This window comes from Syngnathus floridae, chromosome 4 (genome assembly GCF_059516105.1).
Source record: "Syngnathus floridae isolate MCC-2025c chromosome 4, RoL_Sflo_1.0, whole genome shotgun sequence".
Taxonomy (NCBI): Eukaryota; Metazoa; Chordata; class Actinopteri; order Syngnathiformes; family Syngnathidae; genus Syngnathus; species Syngnathus floridae.
The window spans coordinates 13,972,025-13,995,082 of NC_142416.1; the positions used below are offsets into that span (position 1 = coordinate 13,972,025).

At 39.8% G+C, this 23,058-nt stretch overlaps 3 protein-coding genes across 5 annotated transcripts; 2 read left to right on the forward strand and 1 right to left on the reverse strand.

The window, feature by feature from the left end:
- The first annotated feature begins 76 nt into the window (after nt 1-76).
- On the forward strand, nt 77-6,898 carry LOC148399319 (sodium/hydrogen exchanger 9B2). Of its 3 annotated transcripts, none has more exons than XM_088373471.1 (13): nt 77-210; nt 1,040-1,307; nt 1,600-1,801; nt 1,892-2,062; nt 2,399-2,541; nt 2,819-2,946; nt 3,035-3,210; nt 3,712-3,818; nt 4,214-4,363; nt 4,494-4,602; nt 4,784-4,920; nt 5,010-5,232; nt 5,927-6,898. In XM_088373471.1, exons 2-13 carry the CDS (start codon nt 1,140-1,142, stop codon nt 5,986-5,988), a joined length of 1,776 nt encoding a protein of 591 aa, XP_088229597.1. In that variant the 5' UTR covers nt 77-210; nt 1,040-1,139; the 3' UTR covers nt 5,989-6,898. The 3 variants fall into 3 exon arrangements, with proteins under 3 accessions (XP_088229597.1, XP_088229595.1, XP_088229598.1); XM_088373469.1 differs by lacking the exon at nt 77-210 and adding an exon at nt 625-791; XM_088373472.1 differs by lacking the exon at nt 77-210 and adding an exon at nt 625-791 and having other exon boundaries at nt 5,010-5,193.
- On the reverse strand, nt 5,925-9,512 carry cisd2 (CDGSH iron sulfur domain 2). The gene is made up of 3 exons (XM_088373474.1): nt 9,241-9,512; nt 8,238-8,452; nt 5,925-7,873 (listed from the first exon to the last, which is right to left on the reverse strand). Exons 1-3 carry the CDS (start codon nt 9,341-9,343, stop codon nt 7,784-7,786), a joined length of 408 nt encoding a protein of 135 aa, XP_088229600.1. The 5' UTR covers nt 9,344-9,512; the 3' UTR covers nt 5,925-7,783.
- Nucleotides 9,513-9,975: 463 nt separating this feature from the next.
- Nucleotides 9,976-22,188, forward strand: suclg1 (succinate-CoA ligase GDP/ADP-forming subunit alph). The gene is made up of 9 exons (XM_088373473.1): nt 9,976-10,127; nt 10,901-11,001; nt 12,791-12,907; nt 13,027-13,239; nt 13,557-13,614; nt 13,840-13,923; nt 15,653-15,804; nt 19,414-19,602; nt 21,806-22,188. The coding sequence occupies exons 1-9, from the start codon at nt 10,094-10,096 to the stop codon at nt 21,830-21,832; spliced, it is 975 nt and encodes a 324-aa protein (XP_088229599.1). The 5' UTR covers nt 9,976-10,093; the 3' UTR covers nt 21,833-22,188.
- The last annotated feature ends 870 nt before the right edge of the window (nt 22,189-23,058 follow it).

Consider the following 23,058-nt stretch of genomic DNA (forward strand, 5'->3'; position numbering starts at 1 on the left):
ATGTATAATATAATAATATAATAACAATCTAACAACATGTTGTTTAGGAAATGTGTGCATTTCACCTCCCCCACCCAACCTTACACCAACGCCACACAGCAGACACACTGGACATCACTAATCCCTCTTATTACCGTTTCCCTACCGGCCAATCTGCTCGAAAGGCTGCCAAAGCCAGTTTTCAAGCTTTGACAATGTTTGCGCTGTGAGGTAAGTGTTTACTTCCACATTTAATTGATCATAATAATCTAGGAACGTTTGGGGATTCTCTATTCAATGTAAGCATCCATTATCGGACAGGCTACTTGAAACGCACCTATTTCAAGAATCAGATATTTTGCTGAAAAATATGCTTTACTCGTGCATTTATGTTTTAATCTGAAGCGTGTGCGCTCGTAAAGCCCTGTTCGATACACAGCCTGCTTGATACTTCAAAGTTTCGTGAACAGCTAATACGCCAATTCGTTGTTAATGTTGCTAAAATCATGGCGACAGTATTGCTGTAAGATTGTACTGTTACAAACAAGTGTTAATATGCCAATTGCAAACCGAAGGGATCAAGGATCGAAGCACATTGTAAACCAGGAGGCGTGGATTCATGCAAGTTGTGCGAAATTACTACGCCCCTGTCGATGACGTAGTAGTTGCAACCCATTCATGCAATTTACAAAGTTAGCTAGCTGCTAGCATAGGCTGGATGTAACGAGAAACAAGAGTAGGGACACACTTTGGAAGGAACATCCACGTTCACCTACTTCTTCCACTTCTAGTCGCGCCATATGGCCAAGCATGTAAGCATCGATTAGTGTGGTCTGTTGACAATATTGGATTAACCAAATGCTGTTGCCTGTGCCATCAGCTAGTGGTTGACAAAACATTGTAGTATGTGATGCTTGAGGGTCGCTTCTCATTCTACTACACGTGTTTTTAAAAATACATATTTTCATTTAACAGTAGTGCTAAAATCAGACGTAGAAATGCAAAAATGTGCCCAGTAGTAGACATTGATTTGTTATGTTTTGTATTGTTGGAATCCAAGGTGGAGACATACAAGTACTGGAACTGCCCCATCTATGGCCAGCAACTCCACCCCTCAGTTGAATGTTCTTTGACAGAAGAGTGGAGCAGATATTCTGGAGATGATTACCATGGAGGACACCCGGTCCAAACCTGCTACTCCGGAGCCTAATCTCGCACCCAGTCTTGCACCAAGTCCTGCACCCAGTCCCGCACCAAGTCCTGCACCAAGTCCCACTCCAAGTCCACTTCTTGACAGAATCCCATTGCCGTCAGGAAACCATGTGGAGGTATTCTTAACTTTTATTCTTTATCCTTAACTGCAATATGTAATTCAATAAACAAATGATAATTAATTGATTATTCTTCTGATTGAGCTTGTGTTTTTGCAACATTGACACAAGTCACAGCCACATTCACTGTGATAGAATCTTTGATAGGAGAGCCTTGTGTACTCAAAGCATATTGATGGTCTAATTAGACATTTACAATCAATGTGTTAAAAATCATTGTGCTACTATTTTCTTCAATAAAATATCAGCTTTGTTTTGTTCTATTTATGCTTTGTGTCTCTCTTCCCAGCATCTTAATGTGAACCAGATCCAGGTAGTGGTACGACGTTGTTCCAGTCCAAACGTCACAGAGGAAACTACCTATTTTCTTCCTCGTACCCCTGTGGTGGATGCTGGCACCAATACAGAACCACCACTTGTTTGCTGCCCCTTGCTTCACAGATTTTGCCCTTGTCCTCCAAGAGGCCTTGTGGCCTCTGTCATTACAAAAGGTAAGAGGATCCCTTTAGCCCCACCCATGTCAATGATAATGGCTAATATTTTTTATTGTTCATAACTCTATTGTTTTGTGTCTTCCCCAGTCCTCTTGGCTGCGGTGCTCTTCGGAGTGGTGTGGTCCGTCACTGAGGATGAATGTCTTCCAGGTGGTAACCTGTTTGGCATTACGGTGCTTTTCATCTGCGCAGTCATTGGTGGCAAACTGGTGGCTCTGATCCGCCTGCCTAGGCTTCCACCTTTCCCTCCACTTCTTGGTATAATACTTTTTACTTCTTGTAAAATGTAAATCTGTCTAATCTTGTTTTCTGATGCTTTGCAATGCTGGGTTTACCTTATGACAATTGCACCTACTGTATGGCATAATCAGATTTGAAATTGACTGGTCGAGTATATTTTGGTAATCAACGATTCTCCATTTCTGTTTTTTCCAGTATGGTGTTGTATTGTAATAGTTACTACTTATTTGTCCAAATTTTAAGTAAAAGCAAAACTTTTTTAATTCAGTAAGAATGTGTCCCATCTGATACTGAAACAAAACGTGAACACCGTGGGAAGATCAAATGATCAACAATATTTCTTTCCTTTTGCAGGTATGCTGCTTATGGGTTTCATGCTGAGAAATATCCCAGTAATAACAGACGGTGTGTACATTAACTTCAGGTGGTCCGCCTCTCTCAGGAACATTGCGCTAGCGGTCATCTTGGCCAGAGCCGGCCTGGGTTTGGATCCCTCGGTAAGCAATTGTATTATTTTAGTATTGCAACACTGATTAGGATTCAGAGATACAGAAAAAAAACTGTTCATGTTTTTTTTACTCCTGCACCCTTAAATATGACATGTAGGCTGGAAAATTATGACATTCTAAATGTATGTTTTTTGATATTTTTTTTAGTTTGATAGTATTCTATATTCAATGTACTGGTATATATTTCTCATTGATCATCATAATGAATTTTTGTCATTCTTAAAAAAAAAAAATCATATACTCTTTGGAATGTGTTTTTCCCCAGGCTCTGAGGAAGCTCAAGTCTGTGTGTTTGCGTGTGGCAGCGGGGCCGTGCATTATTGAGACCTGCACCATAGCTCTGGTCTCCCACTTCCTCATGGGTTTACCGTGGGTGTGGGGCTTCATCCTTGGGTAAACTTATTCCCCCTCTCTGTCTGTAACTGCTCAACTCAATCTGATAGAATGTATGCATCCATTCAATGGGGTCATCCCTTTGCAGCTTTGTGCTTGGTGCTGTGTCGCCAGCAGTGGTGGTGCCCTCCATGTTGCTTCTGCAGAAGGATGGTTACGGCGTGGAGCAGGGCATCCCCACTCTGTTGATGGCAGCGGGCAGCTTTGACGACATTCTCGCCATAACAGGATTCACAACATGCTTGGGTGTTGCTTTTGCTACAGGTAAGGGAGTGAAGGACGCTACAAACTTTTAATGTAGCTCAGGTCACCACTGAGAAACATAGTAAATATATCCCAGTAGTGCTTGCAGTTCTTTTGAAAGGTAGAATTTTCGGGCTGTAACAAACAAGAACTTTCCAATCTTACAGGAGAGTTTGTATAATTAAGACAAAAATATTTGCGTGAATGTATGAAACTCAGCAAGGAGTCCTCTGTACTGATGTAGAACGTTTTGACAGTACAAGCAATGGACACTGAAATTCTCTGTAACAATTTGAGGGCATTGAAAGTGCTCTGAAACAACTTGACTTTTAAGAAGGTATTTAAATAATTTTTCAATATTTATAACATTTCTTTTTGATAGGATGAGTTGTTTTTTTACTGTCCGTTTTGAATACTTTACTGCCAAAGTAGAATTGATAATTCTTAAAACACATAAAAACAACCTATTTTTCTGCCAAAATATAATCTTTGTTTTTGTGTAATTCTTGCTCCTTCTTATAGGTTCCACATGGTACAACATCTTGAGAGGTGTGCTGGAGGTGGCTGGAGGCTTGCTTGCTGGGATCCTTCTTGGTTTCCTCATCCAGTACTTTCCCAGTCTCGACCAGGTAGACGTTAAGCATCTTGCACTGAGTAGGTCACTCTCCATTGTTGAGTCTAAAAGTTGAACCACATGGTATTGACCCAAGGCTGTTGCTGAGGGCTCGCAAAGACCGAGCTTCTGAGCTCAGCTCCCCACTGGTGCTTGAGTCTTGAAAATTCAGTTTGGATTAAAAGTTTGAAAAGCAGGACAAAGGCAGGCAAAAGAACACATGATTCTAACCATCAAATTAATACATGTGTTTCCCTCCTTTTACATTCCTACTATCTGTCCTTTTTCAAAACATGCTGATACGTTTAGCAAAATACAAGATCAACTACAATTATTAGTGCTGTGCAATTTTGGAAACACTCTAACTAACCTTAAAATTATGTATTCACTGGCTGTGATTTGTCCTTGCAGAAACACTTGGTGATGAAGCGATCCTTCCTGGTGCTCGGCCTGTCTGTCTTTGCTGTGTTTGGCAGCGGTGTTGCTGGATTTCCTGGTTCTGGTGGCCTCTGCACTCTAGTGTTGGCATTTCTTGCTGGTCTTGGATGGGGTACAGAAAAGGTAACTTTGTTTGAAGCTTTTAGCATGTTACTGACACTCATTAGGGGCTATACAGTAATTTTTTTCTTTCTCAGCAGCTTGCATGTCAGAGGCGACAGCAATTAACATCATGTTCTGTGTGTCTGTTCAGGCACGCGTGGAGGAAGTGGTGGGCTGGGCATGGGACGTTTTTCAGCCACTTCTCTTTGGCTTAATCGGAGCAGAGATTAGAGTGTCGGAGTTGGAGGCACAAACAGTTGGTGAGCGCACCTAAAGAATCACCTACGACTAATAATTGTTTTTTGTATGTGATTATATTTATTACTCATTTTGATGTACTGGTAAAGCTTGACAATTGATTTTGAAAGCTGGACACTTTGAGTTGAACATAATGAGGTAGCTGTTGTTATTTGATAATATTGTATGTCTTTTCTTGGGCAGGTCTGGGTATTGCTTCTCTGGTCATTGCACTGCTGGTTCGTCTACTTTTCACCTACGTTTGCGTGTTGTTCGCCGGCTTTAACATTCGAGAAAAGCTTTTCATTGCCCTGGCTTGGATGCCCAAAGCCACAGTGCAGGTATTCTCGCTTAAAAAAACAACAACATTCATTCAGACTTGGTTGTTACATGATGGGTCGCAAAGCTGAACTGATTTTCAAATCACCAGGCAGCCATTGGCTCGACAGCTTTGGACATGGCCAGGACAAGGCAGGACAAGCAGATGCAGAAGTACGGCATGGACGTACTCACTGTGGCTGTGCTTTCCATCCTTCTCACCGCGCCAGTCGGAGCCCTTATCATAGGCCTGTGTGGACCATGCCTGCTGCAGAAGCCGAAGATTTCAGCCTGTGGTGAGCGAGTCAAACCGAATTTATCAGCTTTTTTTTTAGGTAGGTAACGTATCTGGAAATTCATCAACTAAACCCAGCTTAGATTTCACCACACATGCTTCCTAGTTGTGAAGTAGTGAGTAAATGTCACAGGAATGTAGCTTGGCTATCCTTCCTTAATAGACCACTCAGCCAGTAAATAAATCCCGCAATAACTCCTCTAATATTCCATAGAAAAAGTCAGCCTGCCTACTGCACAATAGGTTAAAAATAAAAGTCTGAATAAGTGAATCCTCATGCAGAAAATCGAATAGTGTAGTGTACAGTGATGTATTGGCAAATGAAATTTTGAAAAGTTAATTAGAGCCCAAAAGTAGAATAAGCTTTCAAAATTGCATCAAACATAGGATAAAAGTTGCTCCTCCTCACTTGCAGCCATTATTTTTGTGTTTAGCACATTCTTTTAAAATGTTTTGTGTGTAGCGCATATCCTTTCACAAGGTTATCAGCGTTGATAAGCCCAAAAGCTCAAGGGTAACACTAAAAAGGAACTGATTGAAATCGATGCAAATCAAGGGTAAGTTTACTGTTAAAAAGTCACTTGAAATGTGTTACCTAAAACATTGCCTGTTCAGTACACAAACACACAATTGATAAGAGCACATGAGGTTTCAGGAGCCCACTTTGGGAAGTAGTAATGGCATAATAAAATGTTAGCAAACCGACGCCTGTGCTGCCTCTGCATCTTCTCCAGGCACTGCGGCAGGTGGCGATGAGGACAATGACACGCCGGTCACGTATGAAAGTACTCTCTGACATCTTCAGTCTCAATGCAAGCAATGGGATGTTGAATCAAAAATGTTTTAATTTGAGGGCATTTGGTCTGCAACTGCTGAAACACTATCAGATTGTCCATTATTAGGGAACTCCTCAATGTTAACATCTATTTCTGTATTTAATTTTTTATGGAACATTCGAGTCAAGTTTTAATTTGCAACACAATAACCGGAATGACATGTTGGATATGTCAGCTTTCCTTTAGCCACCGAGTGGCTTGCTTTGTCTTGCTGTCTCCGGACAGCTCCTGCTGTTCTCTCTTCTCTCCAGCTGGAGCACACACGTGAATGACATTTATTTATCGGCACTGGTGATTTCCAGGCCGCAAACAAATGATCCACATCTGAGCATGTGAATGGTCATGCAGCATACGAGAGTCAAAATGTTCATAATAATTGAATGAAATAGTTTTATGAATGTTTTCCATTTTTTAATGATTGTGGTTGTTCCAATTTGTTAAAATAAGGGAATCTGGCTCACAGTAATACTAATGATTACAAGTTGCCAATGCAGTTACTAAATTGTGAATGAGTATATTTTTTAAAACATGAGTTTATGTTTTACACTTAAATTTTAAGTATCATTTGTTACCAAAATGTGTAAAAACTCAGGAACGTGTATATACAATAATTCAAATATTTCCCTTTGCTTTGAAATTGAGGCTGAATCATAATCACAAAATCAGCTTTTATTAGTTATTTTTATCACGTTTTGTTCCTTTCATTTCTTAAAAAAAGTATGCAGTGTAATTTAAGGCATTTAAAGAGGTTACATTTATTTGTATCGTGTGATACTTTGTGTGCAGTATTAGAATATTTATTCATTATATATGGAATTCAGAATTAGTTTTTTACGAAACTTAATGCAATAAATGTTTTCCCACGGTGAATCTCTTGCTACGTTGCTCAGTTTTACAATTAATTATTATGCACCATTTATCAGTATTGTTGGCCAACAAGTGACCTTACAGATGAACATTAACAAAGTTTTGACAAACCTTCTCATTCAGTAGAAAGTGTGTCCAAACCTTTGACTGGTACTGTATTAACATACTAACATTTAGCATAGAACATTACTGTACAAATACATATCCATGCTCCGTATACATGAGTTAATAATATATAAACATATTTGTAAAAATAATGGCAGGTAGAATTATTTCAGAGGGAAGTAACGTAAATACTTTACAGTCATTGTTTAATTGTGCAGTGCAAGAAAAGAAACAGGTTGAAAACGTTTCGGTCACTCTCATGAGTCTCAGTATGGCTTTATACGTAATATTTGACAGCAATGGTTTGAAATGATTGGGTAAAATCACCGGGCGCATCAGAAAAGTTGCAAGAAATACACATTATGTATTAACTTGTGCTTGAGTATTTTATATTGTCCATCTTTCCATTTTCTGAACTGGCTATCCTCACAGGGGATGTGGGCGTATTGGAGTAAATCCCAACTGTTTTAGGGAGAAAAAAGAGCTACACCCAAAACTGGTCACTAGCCAATCGTGGGGCACAAACAGACGCGTAACCTACATGCACACAGTCACACATTCAAACAAGTTGATAGTCCCAAACATTTTTTTTTTGAAAATCCAATTCACCAATATGGAGCTGCTGAAACAACAGAAAAACTTATCGTTTCTTTGTCAACACATAGGGACGACTTCAAATGATGACTGCAAGACACTACATTTTCACCTGTACATGCAAATAAAAAAAAACAATTACAGAGTGTAAATGTACAATGCAAGTAAGGGAGGAGAGGGGAATCTCTATTATAGGATTTTCTTCTTGAGTATAAGTGGTCCCACGTTGTCCCCGGTCAGCTCGTTGTGCTTTAAGTGCGACTTGTCACAAACAGGAAACTAAAAAGAGGAAATGCATTCATGTTATCAGCGAGCTTCCCAACCACTTTAAAACCTAGATACATGTACTGTAGACATCCAACCATCTACGAATCCAGCAATTTTCTATATTACATTCATCTGGATCGTGGGGAGCTGGGGAACATTCTAACAAACTGTGAGGAAAAAAACAGGCTCACTCCACCTTGGATAAGCCGTCAGTTAATCGCCCAAAGGCATACAGAGACAGAAAAACATTCACACCCATACAAAGTATCACTGAGTGGGAGCTGTCATCAGTCACGACTATGATGACTCATTTACTTTAAAATGTAAAAAAAAAAATGTAGAGACACTTCTTGACAAGATTGCAACATTTACTTACAGTTTTGGAACGCCAACAGCGACAGTAGCACACATTTGCACTGTAAAGGTCTTCAATGTCTATTTCATTGACCACTTTGGGGTTCTCTTTTTGAATCTTCAGGTTGATCAGACAGTCTCTCTGCTTCTTCTTCTTGGGAAAGAAGGGCCGAATGGTCATGTAGCCTAGTAGTGCCAAGATGCCCAGCAGAGGCAGCAACCGCAGCCATTCGGACACTACGGACACAGGGACGTACACAATTGGTATATATTCAATTAAGTTGATTCCACAAACCGTTACTGTTGTTTGCATTTTTGCTAAAACAACAAATTAACAAATCACTTTATTCAGTAGAGTAATCGGATGACAGTTACTTGTCAAAGTGACATTGACAGTGACAAATGTAGACTCTGTATGGTTTTTTTTTTTTTTGGTGAGAGTTTGCCCAAGAGATTATTTTCTTTACTTTGGTGTTCTTTGCTATAAGAGAAGAAAAATTTCAAAGGAACAATTGCGTCCACTGCTCTTAATGCCCAACAATCGAAATCGTCTTTCTCTGACCTGCATTCCCAGCGTGATGGTTGCGCCTGTTTTGCATCATGTATAAAAACCTAGCAGGCCAAATACCACACCGAGCATGGAAATGATGGGAGTGACCATTCTACAATCTACAGTAGAGTAAATGAATGAACGAACCGCCACCAAAATGCAAAACAATCATGGGTGCTTAAAAATAATGCAAGTAACACAAATTATGTAATGTGCATTAATAACGCATCACACAATTCATCCGTACATTCTACAAATGCAAACTACTATTGAATTGATAAATCCAAGTTGCATGTAACACTTTTTGGGCTTTCACGGTGCTCCAGTATTTACTCGGCTTGTAAACTGACATTGTGATTTACAGTGACCGACTCGTTAGACTTGTTTATATGTTTACGTACAGTAACAGTTAGGTGCTTGGAGCTACAAAGTGTCAAAAATTCATCAAGCAGGAGTACTGCAATTGTTTATTCACCTGTCAACCTTACAAATCCGCCGATCGTCTCCGGAAGAGGAAGCTTCTTCAGGTATGCTGGAAGCTGAACTTTTATTATCCTGGAAATAGTTTCTAAAACCATCTTGAAATTCTTAGTGCAGCAGATTTCGAGTTTGACTTGAATAGTTACGCTTCGTTTATGACTCAGTAGAATCACTTACCGGTACGTAACTATTGTGCTACACTATTTGTGAGAAGCAAAAACAAACGTAAAAGTCGTCGAGAATATGCCTAGAACGATTCGCGCAACCAATCATCACCGGAGGAGTTGGTGGATTTTTATTGGATATGAGTATGAGGGCGGTGCAAAGAGATTACTCCACGAACATCGGAAATTTGACCTTCAAAACAGAGCAGCACATATTTGGTAGTGTTGGCGGTGCGGACCCCTTATGCAATCTTATTTACCCAAAATATGAAGCTGTGTGCTACCCATTATGTTTTACAGCGCCTTGTCCACGCGTGGCGTGACAAGATGCCAAGCCCAATTCGTGACCTCCAGTGTTAGAGTTTAATTATTGTCGCTTGTCATGTAACACTACAATACCCACACTGCACTAGCTATACGAAGAAGCCGATTCTATGCCTGAATATATATTTTGTTTGCTTATGTGATGCCGTCTTAGTCCATAAGGAGTCCCAGAAAAATACCCCAAAGCCCGTGCAAGTATAATGCTTAAGCATTTATATATAAGTTTATACATAAACCCACGAACAAATGTATATATTCACGTCAATCGACTTATCGTAATTTAAAACTGGGATATTTCTGGGCACCTAACACCCGTGCTTTGGGTCCCAAGCCTCCGGTGTCATTGGCGAATGACCGAAAATGTCCCACTGCAGGCTATTTGGCAGGCTGCTTTGTAAGTATTAAGCATTATGGATTCCTCAAATTGCTTTTGTTATTACTGCAGAACTCTGTTTGGGGTGTTGTGTCTTAGATCTTTTAGTTTGATGTTCTATTTTACTTGTGCTTCAGGGGCACAGAGTGATCTGACAGTTAGCATGGTCGCAGGCAAGTTAGCGTCTCGAATTGAGTGTAAAGGCACTGGACGCCAACTAGCTCTTTTATGCTGCAGTTGTGAATTCACAGGCCAGGTTAGATTTTCAACTGTGGCCTGTGTAGCACATTTGATCTTAAAGCGGATGCAATTGCTTTTATATTCAATCAGTTTTGGAAACCTGCTTTCGGAATTTATGACTGCTACATTCACGCCCTCATTACCTTTTCGAGTTTGCAAACTGTACTTTGCACATTGTCAATGACAAGTTGAGTGTTTGAGGTGCAATAGAGCAAAGTTCACTCGTGATCGCTGGTTTTACACGCCTGACTGCTTCAAATGTCAGTTACGGTTGGGTTGTTTTCATGACTCTGATGTTAGCCCACGTTATATTACAAATATCCTCTCATGACACACTCGCACAACATCGTTCTTGTTTACATATGTAGACATTGGTTTACTTTAAAGCAGTTAACCCAGTCCAGTCAATTGTATATCATGCTAGCCTTAACTAACCAGAATTGGTACTGTTTCTCAAAACACCATGCTGAATTTCCCTTTGAAAATAATCAGTGAAGATGTTGCAAATTGCAAATGACCTGATGCAATTTGATTTTTCTTTTGCCTCGGTTCAGTGCAGCAAAGTGGCGTCAGGCACTGCTATACAGGATCCAGACAGAACCTCTACATCACAAAGAACACTAAGGTCATCTGTCAAGGTTTCACAGGAAAGCAGGTTTGTTTTCTTTTTCAAACGTTTATACAATTCAAACAGTGTTTGCATCACTCATCATTATATTTTCCCAGTTCTTGATCTTTAATGATTTCTGTGCTAATGGAACTTAGTGCAACTCTTTTGAATGTACAGTAGTGAAATGAAATATCAATAACTTGTTCTAATGAACCTTTTTAAGCAAATATCTTCTTAAACATGCAATAGGATTTTTGCACATAATGCTGTGATTTCATGATCAATTTATTAAGTCACACTTATTCCAGCAATACCTATAAAACGGTACATTTCTGTTCTCTCTGCATTTCAGGTTTGTATAATCTCTTAAGTAATTTCCTGTGGGGGGGGAAAACAACAACTTTCAACCAGTTAAACCTTTGCAGTGCATTGGAAATCAGCTTAATTGACAGCTAGTTGTCTTGAACTTCTTTCTTTGCTTTAGATAACCTCCACCTTCTCTCCCCAAATTGAACATGTGCTAATGAGCAGGCCACAAGTCCTTAATTGTGTCCAAGTCCTTGTTCCGATCTATAAAAACATCTAGGACAAAACTCAATTGATACACTGGACATGTGTGCTCAAGGAGAATAACAGAGCTTGACAAATGTGTTTGACAGCCCAGAAACATGAATCTTTGCCGATTTACATCCCCCTTTGTGCTTGGCCACATGCCATTTTTCTCCACCATTTTGCCCTCAACATAATAAAACGGTTCCAGTGAACACTTCAGGTAATTAGAAAAGGATGAGAAATGAAGCCAGGGGTATTGAGAATACATTTTGTCTTCTGGCTTGATAAGCAAGCCATTCTTCAATTTTATTGTCCCATTTGCAGTAATAATGATGGTAAGGGGAAAAAAAAACAGCAACGCTAGCAGAGGGGAGGGGTGTATTACATTCGAATGGAACTGATAATTCATTGTTTCTAATTCCTCTCAATAACAGTTGTAAATTGTAATCTGTACTCGAAAATCATTCACTTATCCTCTTGTACACTCTGACCCTTTGCCACATTACATTGTCTCAGCATCCCCGGTGCTAATTAACATGCAACTAATTGATGGGATTTGTTGAGCTGAAAATCTGTTTTGTCTGCTTTGATAAACTAATTAACAATGGCAAGAAGAAAATAAATCTCAAAAGTGATTGGGCAGCCTCTAATGTTAATTTGTAAAATACATTTGGACTTCAGATCAAAAGAAGACAATGAGACTCCATCTTTTATTTTATGTTATTCACACCTTGATGTGTTGAGCAACTCGAGACCTTTTGTTTGAAGCCACCCACTTTTTTCCGGATGACTGGGCTGCAAGTACCAGCATGGTGACTAACAAACAAAAAGGCTCATTTGTTTTGAATGTCATTTGATTTTTTTTCCCCTAAAAGATAGATTGAAAGCTGAAAATATATATTTTTTTGTGGAATGGAATTAGGTTGAGACCATAAAGCCAAGCTAATGTACAGTGTATATCATAACAACAGAATGTGAATCATTTTATATTTTGTACATTTTGCCATCATTCTTTCCCTCTGTTCAGAGAAGTGCTTGAGCTGCACCCATGTCATTATTTTTCTGCGGAGGCAGTTTTATTTCTTTCTTATTGAGAATTTGTACCATCATCTCTGCCATAAAAAAACTTTTTGATTCTCTGTTTTGTATCCTTTAACGTAGCCCTGGTGAAAGTTGCCGAATGATGCCGGATGACAAATTTTGTCTCTTGATTTCCCTGCAGTGAGTTATCCTCATCGCACACTCATTCACACACAGACTTTTCTATCTCTGTCTCACCTAGGGGACATTTCACAGTCAACAGTCTCTTGACTATGGATCGCAGTTAGTCGGAGGTGTGTCTCCTGGCAAAGGAGGCAAAACTCATCTGAACCTGCCTGTCTTCAACTCCGTCAAGGAGGTGAATTTGTTCACGTTGTACATACGTGTTTGCAATCATTTTTCAAAATAGACATTAGATGGCAGTGTTTAACAGTTTCACAGTTGCCAATTTTAATCCACTTTTGTTTCTTACCTCAGGCGAAGGAAGGCACAGGAGCTGATGCCACCGTGATATATGTGCCCCCTCCATTTGCTGCAGCTGCCATCATCGAGGCCATTGATGCTGAGATTCCCCTGGTGGTGTGCATCACTGAGGGCATCCCCCAACAGGACATGGTGAAAGTGAAACACAGACTCCTGCGCCAGAGCACCACTCGCCTCATCGGACCCAACTGCCCGGGAGTCATTAATGTAAGCAGGTGAACATGTACGGTATTGGCTTTTCTATGTTACTGTTCACTAGGCTGAATGCACACATGCACAGTCTCGAAATGAAATACATTGCCGGATGAAAAGAAACACAAAAGAGTTTGTAGATTATTTGTATGGATTTATGCAGTGCAAACTCAACAGAGACAACCTAATTGGATGCTTTGCCGAGTCTTTCATGATTTGAGCTACACGAGGGAGTGACTTTGACACTCCAAAAGGTTGAGCGAAAACTGCGTGTTCTGTCTTTTGTTCTGTTTTTCTTTCAAATGTTTGTGATTTCAACTGTTTATTTTTAGCCTGGGGAGTGCAAGATAGGAATCATGCCTGGCCACATTCACAAAAAAGGAAGGATCGGTGAGTTTTCCACAGTTGTATTTATTTCGAATTGATTCAAGTTTAATGAAATCAAATGTTATTGAACCCATCACTGCATTTAAATTAAACCCTAATCAGATATCTGTTTCATACTTAATCAGCTATAATTACCAAAGTTGATTCTGTTGATGATTCATCCGCCCCCCCCCCTTCCCCGCAAAAAACAACATCTTAACATCCTAACATCTTTGTCCTTTTTATCAGGTATTGTTTCTAGATCAGGCACTCTGACATATGAGGCCGTGCACCAAACTACACAGGTCGGCCTTGGCCAATCCCTCTGCATCGGTAAGCTCAGTGTTGTTTGCCACGCTGCATTAATGTTTAACCAAAAGGCCATCATTTATGCAACAAAATATTCTTTTAATACTCTGCTGTTCTCACGTAGATGAAATATGCTGATTCGTTTTTCCAAATTACCCCACTGTGCTGTGGAATTAATTATTACTAAGTCAGTCATGAACCATTCCATATTGTCACATTGGAGAGACAGTTCTTAATGTTTGCGCGTTCTGAATATTATGTAGATCGTTTGAGTGTGTCAGTGTCAATTGTTCATAATGGCAAGCGCGGTCACTTCTTGACAACACAACTATTAAGAACATTTGTTATTTCACACAAACAAACTCCTGGCCAATTTATCTCCCAACCAATAACGGAGGTCAAGTCTGACCCCCAAAATAACACAAAAGCAACTTGGGTTCATTAAGATTTTGACATTTTAATTATAGCGTGTCCTGCAGTCTGACTTCATAAAAGCCGCTGCTGCAACGGAGTTTAATGCCGTAGAGTTTATTAAAGTGGTTTATTGGTGGGACTGCGACAGAGTCTTTTAAAGTCCGGCTCTGACCTGCGGGGCTGCAGCAAATTACCGTTGGTGCAATGTCTAATATTACCGTCATCTGTTTTGCTGTGAATGTGTTTCTCTTTGATTATTATTCATAACTTTTTCTTCTTAAAATGTGTGGGTATTTTTTTTTTTTAATGATCCACAGATCTTTGTTCATGTTGGCCTCTGAAGGCAGGGCTTCTGGAGGTGTAATCTTGGAGTGGACATAGAATTTAGAAAGCGCTTTATGTCTCTAATGTCCGTGGCAATCTTTTTTGAGGCGAAAGGAAACATTAAAGATGAAGTGTGGTGGAACAAATTTAAATAAAAGTCCTGTTAACTTTTCTCAAAGCTACTGGAAACCTGCAGTTGAATTTCTGTTTTTGCAACCAATTGCTGGGATAGCCTCCCGCACGCCCGCGACCGCCGTGGGGACAAGCGGTACGCAAAATGGATGGATTTGGATTTATGAAGACTACAGGGTTTGCTTACAGGGTTTCTCTTTTCATATCCCTTTGTAGTTCATTAATATGCAACTGCTCCCCCGCATTTCAGATTGTTGTCTTGCTGAAAGTGTTTGCCCTACTTAATAAGCACCCAGTCCAAGTCTTCAACTTTCAACATTTAGCTCTGAAAGGGGCGGATGATTCCGTCAGTGATATGTCAAAGAACCCATTGATAAATTATTGTTCTTGTAGACAGTAACCACGCAAATGTTATGGAATCCACGTGCAATTTAGGGAACCTTTTTAGAGTTTGTCATCTTTTGTCCAAATTGAAATTAAATGAAAAGTGCTGTAGTGTGCAAAAGGTAAGGAGGTCTCATTACTTTGGGAAGTCGTTAAACGTAAGAGTCAGGGCACCGCCTGATAAAGCAGAATAAAGAAATACACTCGAGATGTAGAATACACAAAAATCACTCTCAAAGTAAATCCATCTATTAATATTTCGTTTGCTCACCAGAAGCAATTCCGGTTGCGCTGAATTGTTTTCACAAATCCCCAATGAGGAGCCATGAAAGAGCCCGTCGCTGCTGTGATGATCAGACTGTATGAGGCTTAAAGTTGGCTTCGCCTGATTTGCATTCGCTTCTCAGGCTGCGCTGTTATGTGGTCCTCAAATATTCACGTGGATGCTCCTGGGAGTGTGGTGGGTACACAACACACATTTGCTTTGTCTCCTGCAAAGGTATTGGCGGGGATCCGTTCAACGGTACAAACTTCATAGATTGCCTGGAGGTGTTCCTGCAGGATCCCAAGACAGAGGGCATTATCTTAATTGGAGAGATTGGAGGCAACGCAGAGGAGAATGCAGCAGACTATCTTAAACAACACAACTCGGTAAGGAACACCTACTTATTTACTTAACGCTCTCCAATCCAATATATGGTATAATCTTCCAATTTTTCAGTACAGCCTGACTCAAGAACACAATATAATCTCTGTTAGTCTTTCTTCTTGATCATTGCTTCAGGCCTCCCTCTTTTTCTCTGCAAAGTTTTGCGTTTAACATGAAGAATGACGGATGAGCATTGTTCTACTCATGGGGCATGTTCCGTAAATCTACCGTCTTGGCGAGCAACACGTCCTTTGTGACGATACAATACAGCGAGATGATTCGCTTGTGCGGCAAGAAACCGTAATTGACGTTTTTAAATCCAGGCAGGACCTGCACTTTTGCTACTTACCGTGTGTGCGTGTTTTGTTTCTGTCTTTTCTTTGTGTGCTTATAGTGCGCTGAAGCTGAGAAATTGATTTGATTTACCCTCAGTAACTCTAATGCATGCAAATCTCCTGCAAGCGTCTCAGGAGAATAACTTCTCTCTCGCTCCCTTTCTACAAATAAGCGCGAACAGCAACCACCACAGCCCGTCACCCAAAGTGTTGACAGTGTGGCGCAGTTCAAATGAAGCAAGAAAGAGAGTAGGTAACATGGCCTGCACTGAAAGCCGAATAGGTAGAACACGGCAGAGAAAGTGTTGTACCTCACAATTTAGGATGTCACACGGTGCAGTGTTTATTGAAGTCAATATGGTCGTGCGTGTCGGAGCTCATTTTATCATCTCATATCGCCAGAGTAGCAAGGCGGTAGGAGGTAGAAGTAATTTGGGGATAGGAAGCGACACTCCTCGACTTCCTCATCGAATGGCAACGTCTACTAAAGATAATGTCACGTCATCGCCAATCGTAATTAATGAGTCATCTACTATCACCACAGATGTCCAAGTTATGCTTCATGAGCATTTAATTATTCTACAGTCACTGCAAATCACTGACCTACTAAATAGATGAACCAATATATTATTTGTAATGCTGTAAATAATAAAACACAGCATTTTTATAACCAACTTAGATAACTTCTAATTTCTCTTGACAGCAAACAAAGTGCATCTAGAACTCATTTTTCACAATGTTTATATTCTGAGGATGAATTACAAAATGTTTTTTAGAGCATTTGAATTTCAGAATTCTGCTCCAGCACCACAGAATGCAGACTGCATGATGTACCAAATTATCAATATTAGTGACTGATAGTTTTGTATCACGTTGGGTAGAGCAAAGGTTTGTTATACTACGTCGATTTTGAATGGCTGGAGACAGAGTTAATCTGTCAATACCATAATTGTGTAAAATCCAAGAAAACAACCTTGTAACCCCCTCTTGGTTCCGTCAGATTTTATAATGCAGGGCTTATTTCAAGGTTCACTGGGTATCAATTTCCGCCGTGATTGCCATCATAATATGGTATTAAAAGTCACTTGTATCAAAGTTCTGCTAAGCATTGCTTTTGGTTTTGTGGGATTCCTGAATCCAGAAATAAGGTCTTACACAGGATAATCGCATGATAATTTGCTTGAGTATCTTTCGCCCAAGCTTCCATGAAGATTTAGTAATACTTCTTCCATCCCATTTCAGCTTCATGAATTTTAGCCCAGCTTGTCTCCCTCAAGCTTACATAAACCCTTTTGTTATTTTGGGGAAACAACACCGCATAGCAATGTGAGCCGAGCTAGCTCAATGCCAGACTCCCAATGTGGATGCAGTCATGTCAGTATTTCATCAGGTCACATTTGTGGTATTAGCCTCACTTTTTAATCTTGTTTATTGAATAAACCACCCTGCTAAACTGACTTCAGTATTGTTGCTATGGCATTCCTTTCCAAAGGAATGAACTCTTGGTGTCTGGGATGGCACATTAATAGAGAGAATAAATCATGTCGTACATAAAATACTTGTTCACAATTGGCTTTGACAGAAAACGCAAGCGTTGTCTTTTGTGACAAGATGCTCGCCTCTATGCACAATATTCTCACTCCCGAGTATTCATGAATTATTTGCCATCTGTGCGTCATCATATTCATTAGACAATGTATTATGGTACTTCCTCAATGCCTCAATCCTCGAAACAAATGTTTCAGATTTGAATGTCTGGAAAAAAGTGGGAAGAATGACAACCACAGGAGTCTCTAATGATGCAGTTGTGCTCTGATGTTACGGCTGAACAATATTCTTATCTCGATAAGAACATAGATATTTATTGCAAAAGCAACGTTATAGATTTTCTTTCCACTCTCAACTGCACGCAAAACTCGGGCAGCCGCATATATTATTTTTAGCCTTGTCCTTAAATGTACCACAAAGGCCAGCTAGTCGCAAAAGTCATCTTATGTTTGCCGGGGATCTGCAACTAAAGCCAAGTAATGACAAACATTTGCGGGAGAGAGCAAGAAAGATGCCCACACACTCTACTGTACATACCCAGCAGGGGACATATAAAGACAAACATGAGTGTGAAAGATAAGGCCCAGTGCAGATTCTACATATTGGGTGGATTTAATAGCAAAAAAAAAAAGTCATCCTACATTATTTGGTGGTATTTTGGATACAAACAAAACCCAGAAAACAGGCGAGCCATGATGGTCATTGCCTGAGCCCTTTGACACTGCTGACATTTTCAGTCGACAGCATGGGGCAGTAAAAGGCAAAATGGCTGCCCATGGCCTAATTTATGTTTCACAAATGCAATATTATTCAGAATACCATATTTTGACTAGTAGGGACACGTAGAACATATTGTAAAGAACCTTTGTGACTTAATTGCCCCTCTAATACAGAGCTGCAGTAAAATGTTTGATTTCTTTTTTATGTCAATAATTTACAGTGAGCTCTAATCTGCTTTAACTAAAGTTTTCAGTTTCTGAAAAAATGCTTAGTTTTCCTAGTAGTTTTATTGTGTTGATAATTTAATATGGAGATATCTGGTGTTTATCAATTGTATGTCCATATTGTTGCCCACACCTTTTCAATATTAAATACAAAATTTGACCTTGAGTGCCTACAAATTTAGATGTTAGACTGTATTTTTGTATTTCTGTTTTAAGGATAATTTGAAGCGCTATATTGATATTCTATCCCTCTTTCCAGTTAGGATGTTATTGCGACGGATGAAATATTATCGCTCCTCACCTTGGAAATGATCTAAACTGTTGAGCGCCATATCCATCAAGGAGCAAACAGTGTAGACCGACAGGCGCTGAGCTAATCAGTGGCTGCATGACTAATTAGCATCGCCGAAATGAGATGATTTGAGATGGCAGGCGCCTTGGCCCCTATCTGGTCATCCACCAACCCATGCAATTAAACTGCTTGATTGACCCTTTGTTTTAATAATACAGGCTGAGACAGAGACGGCTGCTTGCATATGACTCTTATCGCCAGGGCTCTGTAATGAGAGGACATGGGTTGTTTAATTTGTAATGCATAAATAAAATGCAGGTGCAGAAAACAAATTGCTGTGATTTATGCACACTCCCTCTCCTATATTTCTTTCTGTCTTGCCTATGAGTACGCCATTAGGATGCTAAAAGGCCTCGCACTTGGAAACGGGATGATTATCCGCTTTTCACCTCTTTTCGTTTTCCTTATTTTTCACTTGGCTGATGTGTCCAGGGTGCGAATGCCAAGCCCGTGGTGTCCTTCATCGCTGGGCTTACTGCCCCTCCCGGGCGTAGGATGGGTCATGCCGGTGCTATCATCGCTGGCGGAAAAGGAGGCGCCAAAGAGAAAATCGCTGCCCTGCAATCGGCTGGAGTTGTCGTCAGCATGTCCCCCGCCCAGCTGGGCAGCACTATGTTCAAGGTGAGTCTTTCCTTAAAATGGAAACCAGCATCATGAGCAATTAAATCCTGTTCGGTACATACTCATGATGTTCTTTTTGTCAGAGGACTCACAAATTAGGGTGCATCTTTAAATTAATTCAAAAGTAATTAAAGGAGACATAGCTGGTCTTGTGGGTAGCGGTTATATTTACGTGTGTCACCCTTAATTTAATTTCAAGGGTAGAATTGTATATCTGTTCAACTAAGGATGTAAAGTGGTGAGTATAATGAGATGATTTAGGTAAAACAAATGTTACCAATGACTTTGGCCATTATCTTAGTAAGGTGACATATACAGTTAAAAAAAAAAACTCAAAAGATTGATGCACCCAAATAAAACCCAAATTATGCAAAAATTCTCCTTATTACATGTACTTGGGACTCAGACTATATATATAGTATCATCTAATAGTGGACGGTATGAGCTGGAACTTTTAATCTGCCATAAAGTAGTTTAAAATCTAATATATGCACATTTGACAGTGGGTGAGTTAAGGCTACTGTGTCTTTATTTCAGCACATCTCAACAGAATCGTTGTTAAAAGGTTATATAAAAAGTGGAATGCATGTATTACACTCATTCGTCATCTTATACCTTCATTACCGCTGCTGGCTCTTCTGAATGCGAATATTGATTTACACGCACCCCCTCCCCTAAGTTTAATTCATAATCATTGAGTGTAATTGAGAAAAACACGCAATATGGTTGCACATTTTGCCCCCTCCACCTCCATTCACATCCTTCATACGTCTCTGTTAATATTCAAGACTGCAGGATCGTATTTCTCAATGCAACTTTCATACCATGAATACTGTAGCTTTAAATTATGGATTTGTGTAACATCATTTTCTATTGCACACTCTACTTTCATGAAAAGATACATGACTTCAATCAAACATTAATTAAAGCTTTACATGTGGGATTTCAATTTGTGCAGGAGTAGCAGTAATTTAGAGGTTTGCCTAAAACTCCAAATTTATACACGTCACTTGCAAATTTCCCAAGCTGTTTGTGGATGACACGGTTTGAAACTAATTCAAATATGCAATATTTACTGTGATAGCCGCTGGAATTAGTAATGCCTCTGGTGCAGGAAGGTGATATCTGGAAAGTTGTTCATCTGACGACTTCATTAACATGCAAGAATAATTACAACCTTCTTAACTTTTGTTTACAAACTCCTACACGGAGTCCTGCTCAATTCAATTTTCGCTTTACGAAATTTAGTCTGATGCCGTCACACTTTCTGGCACAGTCGGTCCAGCTTGCCGTTGCTCTCCTTTAAATGTGTTTTACCTATTTCCTGACATGTTTTCTTGTTCTCATTCCTGTTTCAATAAAAGGCATTGTCTGGCGTCACTTTTTGAGTGGCATCCTCCATTCCCTCAAGTTTTGACACCTTTGCTTGTCAGGTGCCGCTCTCCTGTCAAAGCCGCCACCCACACTGTGGATATACGCCTTGAAAGCGTCTGTGCATTACAACCATCTCTTACTTTTCTCTCATTCCCCCTTTTTCATACCATTATACAGTTATTTCTTGAATAGCTTCATCCCAAATGACTTGGCCCTGCTGACTCCCTGTTAAAGCAGCTGCTTGCCCAACTCCCCTGTTGACCCACCAAAAGGTTTCTTAATTCATTTGCTCATTCCCAGAACAACAAGAGGCTTTAAAGGCTTTGAAGGCGTTGAAAACGTTCACCCAATGCCTCCTCAGGGTGGCAGTATACCTTTAGGTATCTCTAAGCCTTATTGGAATGGGCCAGTCCTTGTGTGTTCTGTGGACCTGATAAATGGCATTTGCATTAAGTTAACGCCCCAGATCCCATGCAATGGAGGTTTCCAAGGGAAGGGCATCGTCTACCAGTCTACTTTTTGTGCAAGATCTCTAAAATATTTGTCACATGGTCTGATTTTGTAAATAAAGCAAGTCTATCAGATTATTGGCGGTGAGAGCTGTCCCGATCACTCAATACTTTTCATGGACTGCAGCGACTTGGTCGTGAACCGGCATGCGTGTGTGGTCCACTCTAGGGAAAATAGAAACAGATTCTCTCCTGCTATCACAGCCAGTTTCTCTCTTTTCAAAAGAGCTATGAGATATCAACACAAATAAATAATTCCCTTCTGTCTGTCTGTCTCACTTTATTCCCTGTTGCTTTTCTCCTTCCTCTCTTGTCTTTAGGAGTTTGAGAAGAGGAAGATGCTGTGAGCAGTTTGAGCAGACGTGTGACTTCCAAGATGAACAAGCTGATTCTGGATGTGCATATGCCCTCATTCTCTAACCCTGATTATCTCAGCCACCATAAGCACATATTCTGTGTTTATATTGTAATTCTGTTGAAGTTGCACACAATGAAAGATAGAAAGTATCTCGCTGGTATTTAAAAGAGGTCCATTATACACCACGTCAAAGCGTTGCAGATTTTACCTTGCTCCACTTAATGTTAAAAGCTGAGATAAGACTGCCATTGTAACTTTAGGTTGACCTTATCTGTTATTGTAAGAAGTGTATTCCATCATTTGTAAATGGCTGCCCATCTGAATAAGATCTATTTCTCATCATCATTCTGCGTCATTGTTTTTATGTAAAAAATTAATGCCACTACCTTTTCACACGTCAATTCAAAATCTTAAACTCTAAATTGAATTTCTGCAGTTTGAAATTTAGGGCAATTGTTCTTAATTTATATTTCACAAATTTTGACCATTATCAAATGACAAGTGACCCAGACAGTGTTGACCTATTGAGGAAGAAACCACCAAATGCAAAGCCTTTATTATCTGAGATTCATCATGCACTTTTTTAAATCCTGCAAAGTACACTGACATTGTCTGGAAGTTATGTAAAAGCAGTCTCCTTTACAGAAACTCTTTCCCCTGTTATCTTGCCTATTGTCACTAAGGATTTGCTAACATTCCGCCTGCAAACATCACCCAATTTTAGCGAGAACTTAATGGGGTAGAACACTTCGGTGTGTGTGTGTGCGTGCGCGTAGGAGTGAGCCATTGCAACCTTCAAGTTCACGCATCTCATTCAAGGGCACCACCCTTCAAAACACAGAACAAAGACATTTCTTTTAGTTTTGGATTGACACTGCCCTAAATAAAATAATTTAACCAAGTTTGTTATTGAGATTATATACGATGGTCGAGATTAGAATGTTTGGTTAATTTAAACAAAACAGATTAGGCTAATCAGCATGATTAGCTGCCCACAAAGTCTCATGACAATTAAATCTATTATGTGGTAATCAAATTTGTTACAGTAATTATCAGTTTGCTTTCTTTACATTTGAGTGTTTCAGGTACCCAGTTAAAATAGGATATGTTGAATAAAGTCTGTGTGTCTAAATCAAGCCACAGAAAAGTCGATGTACTTGTCATATAATTGCAAGTCAAGTTAGAAATTGGATGAAGGTTTTAAAACTATTCCAA

Excerpts from the sequence above, each read along its gene's own strand:
- LOC148399319 (XM_088373471.1), top strand. The coding sequence starts at position 1,140 with ATGATTACCATGGAGGACACCCGGTCCAAACCTGCTACTCCGGAGCCT. Across the intron at positions 1,802-1,891 it reads GGCCTCTGTCATTACAAAAG|TCCTCTTGGCTGCGGTGCTC; the intron begins GTAAGAGGATCC and ends TGTCTTCCCCAG. Across the intron at positions 2,542-2,818 it reads GCCTGGGTTTGGATCCCTCG|GCTCTGAGGAAGCTCAAGTC; the intron begins GTAAGCAATTGT and ends GTTTTTCCCCAG.
- cisd2 (XM_088373474.1), bottom strand. The coding sequence starts at position 9,343 with ATGGTTTTAGAAACTATTTCCAGGATAATAAAAGTTCAGCTTCCAGCA. Across the intron at positions 8,453-9,240 it reads CGGATTTGTAAGGTTGACAG|TGTCCGAATGGCTGCGGTTG; the intron begins GTGAATAAACAA and ends CTGTGTCCGTAG. Across the intron at positions 7,874-8,237 it reads GCTGTTGGCGTTCCAAAACT|TTTCCTGTTTGTGACAAGTC; the intron begins GTAAGTAAATGT and ends TCCTCTTTTTAG.
- suclg1 (XM_088373473.1), top strand. The coding sequence starts at position 10,094 with ATGTCCCACTGCAGGCTATTTGGCAGGCTGCTTT. Across the intron at positions 11,002-12,790 it reads AAGGTTTCACAGGAAAGCAG|GGGACATTTCACAGTCAACA; the intron begins GTTTGTTTTCTT and ends TGTCTCACCTAG. Across the intron at positions 13,240-13,556 it reads ACTGCCCGGGAGTCATTAAT|CCTGGGGAGTGCAAGATAGG; the intron begins GTAAGCAGGTGA and ends GTTTATTTTTAG.